This window comes from Spermophilus citellus, assembly GCF_964194105.1.
Source record: "Spermophilus citellus genome assembly, chromosome: 4".
Taxonomy (NCBI): Eukaryota; Metazoa; Chordata; class Mammalia; order Rodentia; family Sciuridae; genus Spermophilus; species Spermophilus citellus.
The window spans coordinates 170,345,219-170,357,698 of record NC_138185.1 but is presented as its reverse complement, the minus strand read 5'-3'; the positions used below and the strand labels follow the sequence as shown (position 1 = coordinate 170,357,698).

Here is a 12,480-nt window from a genome sequence, read left to right as displayed (position 1 = left end):
CCAACATATTGATGGCTGTTGACTTATTAGGGTGATGGTTGCTGAAAGTTGGGTTGGCTATGAAGTTCTCCAAATTTATTGACTCTTACTTTCACAAAATACTTTTCCATAGCATATGATACTATTTGATAGTATTTTATCTATAACAGAACTTTTTCCAAAATTGGAGTTAATTACTCAGACCTTGCCTTATGCATCAACTAATTTTTTGTAATATCCCAAATCTTTTTTGTTATTCCAGTGATTTTTCAGCATCTTCACCAGAATAAATTCCACTTTAAGAAGCCATTTTGCTCATTCATATGAAGCAACTTCTCATCAATTGGAGTTTTATCAGGAGATTGTAGCAGTTCATTCACATCTTCAGACTCCACTATTAATTCTAGTTCTCTTATTTCCACCATACCTGCTGTTGCTTCCTCTACTGAAATCTTGAACTCTTCTTACCCAAGGAGTGGAATCAACTACATCTTCCAAGCTAACAGTTAATGTTTACATAAATAATGAATATTCCTCCTCCCATTAATAATGAATGTTCATAATGGCATTGAGAATGGTGAATCCTTTCTAGAAGGTTTTTCATTTACTTCACACAGGTACAAAGAGGAATCATTATCTATGGCAACTAAAGCCTTTATAAAATATAATTTTTAAATAATAGCAATTGAAAGTAAAAAATTACACCTGGATTCATGAATTTCAGAGTGGATTATGTGTTTGTAGGCACAAAAATAAATGTCTTAGGATTTCCAGAATGTTAAATCAGCATTGGCTTCATTGTAAATTCACCAACTGCATTAGCTTTTAATACAAAGTGTTAATTTTTACCCTTTGGACTGCTCTTCTCTAGGTATGAAAGACCTAGATACCCTTATATTCCAATCTAATGTTTGTATACATTGAAAATCTAATGTTTAGTGAAACCTCCTCCATCTGACATCTTATATCTTCTAGACAACATACCCTAGTTTCTACATCAGTACTGACTGCTTCACCTTGAACTTTCATATTATAGAAATGGCTCTTTTCCTTAGAGCTCATGAACCAACCTCCTCTAGTTCTACATATTCTTCTAAAACTTCCTTTTCCTCTTAACCTTCACAGAATTAAAGAGAGTTAGAGCCCTCTTCTGGATTAGGCTCTGGCCTCAGGGAATGCTGAGGCTGGTTTCATCTTATATTCAAATAATTACAACTTTTTCCACATCCACAATAAGGCTTTTCATTTTCTTAGCATTTGTAGGTTCATTGGAGCAGCACTTTTAATTTCTTTGAAGAACTTCTTTACATTCTTTACATTCACAACTTGGCTAACTGGTACAATAGGCAGAGCTTTTGCTTCTCTGAGCTTTCGATATGTTTTATTTACTAAACTTGATCATGTCTAGCTTTTGATTGAAAGTGACAGATGTGTGACTCTTGTCTTGAACACTTAGAGGCCTTTGTAAGATTATCAGTTGGCCTTATGTCACTATTGTTGTGTCTCACGGAATTGGGAGGCCCAAGTACAGAAAGAGAAAGATGACAGAATTGCCTGGCATTGGAGAAGTCAGCACATACACATTACTGATGAAGTTCCCATCTCATGTGGGTGTGGTTTGTGGTGTTCCAAAAGAATCACAGCCATAACAACAAAAATCACTGGTCATCATAACAGAAAATAACTATGAAAAAGTTTGAAATGGTGTAGAAATTATCAAAATGTAACAAAGAGGCACATGTTTTTGGGAAAATAGTGCTGACAGATTTTCTAGATGCGGGATTGCCACAAAATCTCAATTTGTAAAAAATGCAGTATCTGGGAAATGTAATAAAATGTACTGCAATAAAATGAGTACACCCATTCTCATCTATTCCTAATTGATTACTCAATGGATGGAACAGTTATGTTTGCTAGATTTTGTTGGGGGGGGGCAGGAGGTACCAGGGATCAAACTCAGGGCTACTTGACCACTGAGCCACATCCCAAGCCCTATTTCCTATTTTATTTAGAGACAAGATCTTACTGAGTTGCTTAGCACATCACTTCTGCTGAGGCTGGCTTTGAACTCACGATCTTCCTGCCTCAGCCTCCCAAGCTGATGTGTGCCACAGTGCCTGGCTTGCTAGATTTTTAATTAGCAGCATGCCTATATTCTGCTGAGTGGGACCCATGTAACAGACCCAATACCCAAACTACAACTGTCAATGAGCTGATAAAGTTGAGAAATGGTACTAAAGGGTTCAAATTAGTTGACCGAGAGAGAACTGCTCTCCTGAGCTCCAACCCTGAAAAAAATCTAAAAAATGCTAGGAGAAGGTCAACTATACATCCACTGACTGACAACAAAGAGGATATGAATAAAAATTGTGAGATTAAAAATATCTTAAATTATCTTGGGATTTAGCATAAATATGCTTTTGGAAGAAAGCCCTAAAAGATTCATACTTACATATAAAGATATTATTTTATACTTTAAAATAAATCAAACTATTCTTAGAACTCAGTAAAAAAATATACCTCTTCTAAAGTAAACTTGGAAAGATGAAAGTCCACAAAATACATTTAAAACAGAGTAAGTGAAATAAAATGTACATGATCAACTACTAAGAAGAACTGGAGTTGAGCTAATCCTACCTTTGTTAATAAAGCAGTCATCAGATAATAAACGACTCTGTGGAGATTAGTTTCCTTTCATAGTTTATGCCATCATAACACCAGGTATGCTTTCTTAGCTTTCTAAGGGCTTTTCTTGTTTACATTTTGTTTCTCAATAATTTACTCACTCCTACAGATAGATGTATTTTTCTAAATCAAAGATCTTGTGCTCCATGCCTGCACAGAATCTATGATAATTCACTGTGACCACTAAGCAAGTGTCACATGTTCCGCTGAGCTTTCACGACACACCCATCAGCCTTCCTGCAGGGTGAACAGGAAGATTCAGGGTTCATCTCCCCAGGCTGTTATTCTGCTGCCCCTACTTATCAATTATGTTATGAGAGTGATAATCAAAATTCTTTCTATCTCAGTTTCTTTATCTGTGAAATAGGATAATTGCTTTAATGAGCACAAATTTATTTGTGAGGTGTCCTGATCCATAATGAGTGCTACAAAAAAGTCAACTACTACTTTGTTATTGCTATTACTGCTATTCATGATTCAAAGTAATACAAGATTGTGTGTCTGCCTCTGACAGCAGATAGTTCTTATGCCTTCTCATTTAACCACAGTTTTCTGAAACATGAATTATTATTCCCATGTTGCAGATGGGGAAACTAATAGTCAGGCATTCTAACTGACTTTGGTAAAGTGACTGAGTGCTACAGCCAATATCCAGCCCAGGTCTGTTTACATTGTGTTGAGAATGCTTTTCAACTTTACAAAAGCTATCTTTCCAGACTGTCACCTATTGCTACACTGTGAAGAATAGTGGCCATGAGTTTGAATCCCAGCACAGGATTACTTGGCAAATCTTATAAACTTCTTGAGGGTCACTTTTCTCCACTGCAAGAGATGGGCAGTGATGCTTAGTTTTACAAACTCAAATAAGAGGATAACTTAAATAGTGTAGTAGCTGATATATTTTATGTACCAAATTTTATGAATGCAAATATATATTATTATTTTTATTAATTTATATCAAGAAACTAATGTCCTAACTTATAACTTAATTTATATCAAGAAACTAATGTCCTAACTTTCCAAGTATACTTCTTCATTACCAAAGCCTTATTCCTTCCTGAGATAATCTCTGCCCATTGAAAATATATGCTTTTTGCATATCTAGGAGAAATATTATACTTTTTTTAAAAACATTGCTTCTTTCTTCACTTAGATACAAATCCACAATTCCTTGTCTAACTTCTATGAGGGTAGATATGTTTCAGTTTATTTTATAATGTGTATGGAGTATAGCTTTTATAGAATATGATATTGCCTTGTAGGGTATGGAACAGAATCTTATAAATAAACAGTAACATTTATGCCGCAAATAGTATACATTTTCACATTCATTTGGATTAAGAATAAAAATAGGTTCATAACAGTTCATATTACCTATTTCTAACACACATAGAACAAGTTAACATGTACTGTTAAATGATTAATTTAAAAAAATTTTGGTGTTCAGTTCTTTGAATTTTACAATTACACATAAGAATTGGAGACTCATGCAAGGCCCTTGGTTCAATCCGTAGTCCACAAAAACAAACAAAAAAACCCCAGAATTGGAGACTTGCATCATGATCTTTCCCCCATCGAGATTTGCTAGATCCACTTTCAGTACTATGTGTTCTTTTAGCACAGTTGTGCGTTTACTCATCTCAGCTTTCATTAGTACTTCTGTTAGGTCTCTAAAGGCAAGGATGTGTCTTCACCCTTGTGTTCTCTTCAGGATCTACTATGGCCTTAAATTCTAAGTTTTAAGCATACTTTATCAACAAGAAGCTATCATGTCAATATTCCAAATACATGGGTGCAGCAAAATTACTTATCAACATGACAAAATTCCCTTTCATCATCATTAAGATGCATTGAGTCATTATTTAATCCAATTTCTCTTAAAAAAAACAGCCTAAATTATGCTATGTCAATTTCACCAGAAGATCTCCTGAGGAATGAAATTCACTGATGGTCTGGCTGAACTACCATTCTAGAGGAGTGAAGGAATACTCTAATTTTCAAATTAAAATCTGAATTTTGGAAACTAAATGATGGGAGAAAATTCTTGGCATCTTATTTTGCGATTTGTAGGTAAGTCATTTAAAAAGCCAATGATGGCATTCGTTGACTAAAAATTATTTTCACATGGTGTGAAACAGTTTCTTGCTATTTATTTTACAAGAACAGAACTTCTTGCCATCTCACCTATATGTTGTCCATACATGTGATAAAAGAAGCTGAAACAGTATGCAGTGTTTGTAGGTCCATAAGGATTTTTTGGAGCTATGCTGAAAACAGGGCTGAGAAGTCGAGCCTTTTCACCTTCCAGTCTGGGTCGAGATGTTTCAATGTACATATAGAAACCTTAAAACAGACAAAAAAAGTATTTAAGCACATTCTTACTGGGAAACATGAATTTCAAACCATTGAGAAGTTTTTGAGTTTCCTACAAAATAAAGATCAATAGGAGAATTTATAGCTCATATACATACATATGTACGACCCATGGCAGTGTTAGCATAAAGAATAAATAATCTTTAAACAATCTCTAAATAGAAATATTTAAATTAAAATGTACAAAAGCTTCTGGAAAATTAGAATTTTAGAATTGAGTTAGCAACAAAACAAAACAATAACAACTTTCTGACTTCTCATCTATTTATGTCAGAGAGTTCTGAGAAAAAAATTAATGTCTACACACTTTGGAATTATCTAAATTATTGATCCTATAACTAAGGTATAATGTTTTATTCCATAATGGTGATATATATGGCTACATACTGTTATAGTTCACGTTTATAACATTTTTCAGGTCTCTGATTGTAATGAACACTACACTGCATACCCTCATACCTTCTTTGGAGCCACTGCGATCAGCATTAGGTCCTGTGTTAGGAGTATATTTTGTATTTCTTGTTGCAGTACTTTGTTTTGTCCAGTCAAAATTATCAGTATCATCTTGGGTGAACAAACAAATGTTACCATCTTCAAATCCACAGTGAAATTCTCCTGTTAAAATTTTTAATTAAATTAACTAAAATTAATTTAAATTAATAACATCACAATATTTATATTAAAAACTTTTCTAACATTATAAAGCAATAAAAATAAGACAAATATAAGATCATGATAATAACATCAGAGCCTTAATAGACAATATTATAACTAAACATAAAACTATTGCAATTTTAATAAAAAGGATAAATTATTTTTATATGTTGATCAGTATTATACTGAATAATTAAAACTCAAACCATTTTCCTCAGAAATATCCAGATAATTGAAACATAATTCATGCTTGAATTTTGCCTGGAGACTTTTCCTAACTTTCCTTTTTTAAGTATAGAAAGGAAAATTAAAACAAAATTGCAAATTAGAAGATGAGCTTTATTAATTTACCTGATGGCATTTGATAGACTTATACATTGCATTTATAAGTTTTCATGCAGTGTCTAGAGATGCTTTTTTTTTACCCATTGGCACAAGTGGAAGTTAGCTTAGGGCAAGATAATAACAAATTATTTTGAAAAGCAGTCATCTTTCATATTTATTTGAATGTGGGTTTGCCAAATGTTTGAAATTTACTTGAAGTAAAATAATAAAAAGAACTTTATGATGTGCCTGAAGAGGGATTGGGAATTCTTGGATGCCTACTATACTTTGAGTTCAGATCCAACACAACTTCAGAGACAGACATTTTGAACTTTCTCTAAAATATGGGTGGTAGTAATGTTTCTAGATATCAAAGGTTTTCTTATTGGGATATATTCTGCTTGAAATAAGGTGTAGATAAAAAAGCTGGATAAGATCCACTAGAAACATAATTAAATAGTGTATATGATTAATTGAGCACATTAAACAATATATATGTTATTTCATCCAACCTAATGACAACTTTTTAAGAAGTCACAACAATCCTTACACATGAGGCTCACAGAAGAGAAAATGTTGACTAAGTCAGCTGTAACATGGTGAAGTAAAAACAGAATTCAGATTCATGGCAATTCACAGATGAGAAACATCTAATAGACTTCAATTTGAGTCCCTCCCAACCCTTGAAATAGGTTAGATTTATTAGATATCCATGGGAATGGAGTCCTTTTTATTCTTATCCCTGAATTAATTGAATCTACTGACACAAACATAAAAGAGAAGGCTTTATTTATAAATTTAAGGAATAACTTTTTGTTTTGTTTTGGTCTGGCCAATCATTGATTTGCCATCTCTTTGTATTAATATTCTATATTCTGTGTAGGTAGTTTACAGGGAATGTAAGTATTTAAGGGAATCTAAATCTATAAATTTATAGATGAACAATATTCCACATAAACTATTAGACACATGTTTACGTCACTGATATAAATAAGACACAACCATTAGGAGCTAGTAATCAAAGACACAATGTTGGTGACAGCAGAAATATGCAATAGATTAAAAAAATTTTTTTAGGTACAATCTGAGATTCTTTTAATTGTTGCTTTAGAGTTGTGATAATTACAGAGCACTGTTTGATTTTAAAAGCTCTTAATTGTTTAATTGCATAGTGTATATATACAAAAAAGAGGTCAAATCACATATATAAAGATAGAAGATTTCAGTATTAGGTCTGCTGATCAATCTTACTCAATATATGCTATTTAAAATTATGTATAATAATTTTTATAACACTGTTTAATATTTCCTTTTTGTGATTTAATTTTGACATGTTTAAATTATATTTGTTCTTCAAAAATGAAAAAGAATATTTAAAGTCTGAATATATGACTCTCATAGTGAAATTAAGTAATCATATAGCTTATACAAACAACAGAAAGTTATATATGACTAAAATTATTCATAATTTAGCATATTTAATGTGTGATAGGTTGTTTGCAATATTATAATTAGTAATTCAGATGGGATAAAACTATATGTGCAATATAAATATTTAATTACATCCCTTCATACGTTTTTATGGGGGGTAGATTATTACTGGAGAGGCTTTATCAAAGTTATCACATATAATGACAAAAGGGGAAAAAAACATGATTTGGGACCATGATAATTTTATGATTATTCTGTTGTTTTAAATGGGATAATTATAAATATATACAAGAAAGCTTATTAATAAAATGTTTATTGAAATAAAGAATTTTTGATAGATAATAAAAATGCACTGAGCTGTATAAACTTACCAAAAGTCAATGTAATATTAAATATTAAAATATTTCATAAAATGGAAAGTAATAAAATCCATGAGTTTCACAAAGATATAGAACTGAGGATTGACTGGATCCTGAATTCTTACTAGTTTCCTAATTACAATACTATTTTGGCAGAGTTTCAGGAGCTACATAGAAGTAAAGATATTTCAAAATTCTGTGTTACATGAGTTCCAAAATTTTACTGTATTTCCCAGATTCCTCCATAAGAGGAGAACAAAGAATAAAAACCCAGGAATAAGAACCCTGGTACCCAGTAACCCTCTTGCACCCACCTACCCTCTTTGTTCATTTCTTAGAACCTTCAAAAATCTAACTTTATATTAAAAATATAAAGCTCTCAATGATTGATGTGTTTGAGTAAGGTTTCATGGTAAATTGTTTTATTATTTCAAAGTTGTTTTCTGAAAGTAGTGATGTTTCCACATCTAGGAAACATCTATAGTATATATACATACTGTATTTCATGTTGCACTCCTTAGAAAAAAGAAAAAGAATTTCCAAAAACTTCAAAAATTAATAAATTTTAAAAATTTATAACTTAAAATAGACAAATATATTTAGATTTAAAACAGTTATTCGTGAAAAAACATCAAACCATCTAAATACCAACTTTCTACATAACCACACTCTTTTATGGCTGCAATATAGAAATTCAAAGAATGAAAATCAAATGAGCCTATAAAAACAATGCAATCTCATAAAGAAAAACAAATAATTTCACAGTTATAGAAAGAGCAAATATTAAGCAGATCCAAGAAAAAGTTTCATATTTACATATTTAGGAATATTTATAAATAGAAGTTATCAATATTAATTTGTTTTTATACCATATTTTTGAAATTTAAAATTCACATATAATGCCAGTTCCACTGATTCTAACAGACTGTGTTTTAATCAAATAAGAACAGTCGCTAAATACTCTTTGTATATTTATTAGTCGTTGCATATTTATTTATACATGTTTTATTTTCTTCATTATGAAATACATTGTCATTTTTTAAAGTAAAAATATACTTACTCAAATGAGGATTTACTGGAGCTATAAGATAAGAAAAAAAAAGATAATGTTAGCAAGACTTGAATGTCTTTTATAAATAAAATCTGATCAGTCTTTTCAGTGTCTCGTAGTTCCTTACCAAAACTTGATGAGCTTCCCTACTGTGATCATGGAGAATTATATTTGCAATCCATTTTCTTCTGGAGGGTTGAATGCAATCTAGTTTGAATCTCAGCAATAACAATCTCAAAGTACTAAAGATCAATGCTAAATAACATGGGGGATTTGTTCATTTTTCCAGGAATGGAGTTGCTGACCTTTCATATCTCAGCCAGAATTGTACAAAATCCAGAAATTGAAACTCAGGCTGACAGTAGGGCAACCTGTTATCTAGATAGTTTAACAATGAAAATAATTATCCAACAGAGACTATGCCTTTGTTTTTTATTATATCTATTTCTACTGAGAATAATTTGGCATGTACAAAAATAATAATCTTCATATCATGTCGTGTTCTATAACAAAAGGTACTTACAAGTCATTTGGTTTAATTAAATTAACACACACACACACACACACACACACACAATGCTTTGCACATAGGAAGTTCTCAAGTGATAACCAATTCATTTTGTATTTCTGTGTACCAAAAGGAATATGTGTTTCAGAAAATTGTTGCAATATGTATGAGTAGACTTCTTCCAAAAAAGAAATGACTGTATTTTAAATTTTACTGAAACATTAACAAAAACATATCTAACTTACAAGATAAAGTGGTATCTGTATATATTGATTAGGCATGTATCACCCTGAGGGAAAATTCAATTCTGATGAAGCAGAACAAAATTATATCCCCCATAATGAAAATGGGCAGTTAATCTACCCTGAAGAATGCTATATTATCATTTTTCTAGTGTTTGCCATTGACCACCTTTATGAAAATTTGCACATTACTAGTAAAGTATAATAATAGGTCAAAACACATATACATGAATGAAGGATATTCATTGTTACATTAATACATTTAGATAAATTTTTAAAAATTGAGTTTCCAATTATTTCACTGTTTCTACACATAAAAGGTAATTCCCATTACCTCTGTTGTTTTGCTTATTCTATATTTCATATTCAAAATTATGGAATAAATGATACAGAGAATGACACAGTAGTTACTCTAAAACTGAACTAAAATAATGTATTTTCTTGCAAGTCATCAATGTATATTAAATTTGAAAAATAAATTTGTAAAAAATAGTTATTTTATATTGAAAATAATATAAACTAAAAAAAATTCTATGTACTATCTTTCAAAGAAGTATCTTTGAATTATAATTAATTCTAAGAAATATTTTGTATATATGCAATCTCTGATTAGAATGAGGTTTGCCTCTTGCTACAATATTTTATCACCCAAATTCACTATATAAACAACACGGCTAACAGTGAAAATTTTAAATTCTAAATGTGTCAGTGAGTCCATATTTTCCTCTTTCATTTGTATTTACATGGGTGAGTTCTTACAAACACATGTCACAGATTGAATTGTATTCAGTCAAATTTTATATGTCGAAAGCTAATCTCCAGTGTGATAATATATGAGACAGGGGACTTAGGGAGGTAATTTAGGTTAAAGGAAGTCATAGTATGGCCCTAACTTGATGGGACTGATGTCTTTTAAAAGAAAACGAGGAGTCAGTGAGAAACTGCCATGTGAGGACACAGAAGGAAAGCAGTCATCATCAATCCAGGAAGGGGGGGCCTCAATATAAACCAGCCACTGTCCTTGATCACCCAGCGTATACAACTGTGAGGAACTATAAAAAGAGGTAATAAAATTTTGCTTTTTTAATACAGCCAGCCTATGGTATGTTATTATGGCAGCCCAAGAAGACTAATACAATGCCTATACATCATATGGTTTGCCCAAATCTTTATTATATAAATGTAATTTTAATTAAAATGTTTAATATTTTATATGCATGCCTAAGAATATAAATGTAATTTTTAAAACTCAGAACTATAAGGGATATGTATTTGCTATATCTCTTATTCATTTTAGTTTGCTATCTCAGAATTTTCAGTAAAAATTGATAAGCTTATGAATTTTTTTTCTCTCTCTTTAAGAAAAGTGATACTCATCTCCTAAACTTGGAGGAAAGTGCTAAAGATCATCTGTTACAAGAGCATGAACCCGGGTCACTTTACCATTGTTTAGTTGTGCAGGACATCAATACTTTCTGTGTCCTAATAACTGCATCTTTGGAAGAAATTGCTACTAATGAAGTTTCTAAAGCCCCACCATAAAACTGTTATTTTATAATTAAGGGCCAGGAAGCATTAATGTTAGATAAAAGGAGGTAATTATTCATATGTTATAAAACATATGAAGTGAAACACCTTAGAAAAATACAGTGGGGTTTTATAATTGTCTATCTCATAGACTCATGGAGCTCATATTTATGTCACTAATATAAAAATCCACAAATTTTTGAGGACTTTGTTTAAGATTTACAATGATTTTAATGCTTTTATATTACTTGATTGCCTACAAATATTCTGATCCACATTATATTTCTTAATTTTTAGTGGAAATTGAATGTGGATGCAAAAGAGTTTAATAAAATTTTAATAGTTTCACTTTATTTATTATTTTGACAGTATTCACTGTTTCCCTCCTAAGTGCAAAAATATATATTTAGTGCTAAATAAAATAGAAAACTTCAGCAGCAAAGAAAACATTCTATTATCTTCATATGTCAAGCCCTGATAATAAATAATATAAAAGAATAATATTCCACTGAGAGAATGAAACAAATATGAAACATTTTACCAATGATTCACTCAACACTGAAAAATACATTGAAAATTCTGAGGCAGATAGTCTCGTTGAACATTGTAATCTTAAAATGCATGCAAAGTTCAACTTATAAAATATTAATCTCTTTAATACATTAAAATAATTCCAAATTTTATTACTTTTGTTCTCCCTAGAACGCTTATTCTGGAAAAATGTTTAAGATCAACTTTTAATTTTTTTCACATTTCTATACTAGCTTCCTATTTTTACTCAAATAGGACTTTTAAATAGTAAAAAAATCATACATATAGTTAAAAATGTAAAGTGTCAACTAGCACACGCATACACATTCACTTTTTTACATTAACAAACTGAGAAAAAAGTGACCACCAACCATAAGAACAACCACCAACAGCCCCCAGTCCCCTTCAACAGATGAGATCACTGTGCTATATTTAGATAGTGGCATATTAGTTAATAATGAAAAGAAATAAACTATGAAGCCATAAAAGACTTGAGAAAATTTAAATATGTAATAAGTGAAATAAGCCAGTGCTTATCACGGTTATGTACTGTCTGGTTGCAACTGTTCAATATTATGCAAAAGGAAAAACTACACAGACAAAAAAGAGATCAGTATTGGCCAGTGTTGTAGGAGTGGGAGAGACAGGTAGGTAGACAACAGGGAATTTTAGGGCACTGAAACTGCTCAGGATGATACTGAAATGATACTAAGCATTCCTGAAATACATATATAACTATAAAACATACATAATGAATTCTTAGGTAAATATTAACTTTAATAATATCAGTATTCATTAATCAATTGCAACAAAATA

General features: G+C 31.0%; 1 protein-coding gene across 2 annotated transcripts in view; it reads right to left on the bottom strand.

Annotated features, from left to right (window-relative positions):
* MDGA2 (MAM domain containing glycosylphosphatidylinositol anchor 2) overlaps positions 1–12,480 on the bottom strand; it is a gene marked incomplete at both ends in the record, with an annotated part of 775,899 nt that overhangs the window by 23,377 nt on the left and 740,042 nt on the right. Inside the window, 3 exons of one of the 2 annotated variants that reach the window (XM_081292268.1) lie at positions 4,849–5,007; positions 5,497–5,652; positions 8,866–8,886. In XM_081292268.1, the coding sequence (XP_081148394.1) occupies positions 4,849–5,007; positions 5,497–5,652; positions 8,866–8,886 (336 nt within the window). The remainder of the gene's footprint in view (positions 1–4,848; positions 5,008–5,496; positions 5,653–8,865; positions 8,887–12,480) is intronic. The other variant, XM_081292269.1, reaches the window with a different exon arrangement.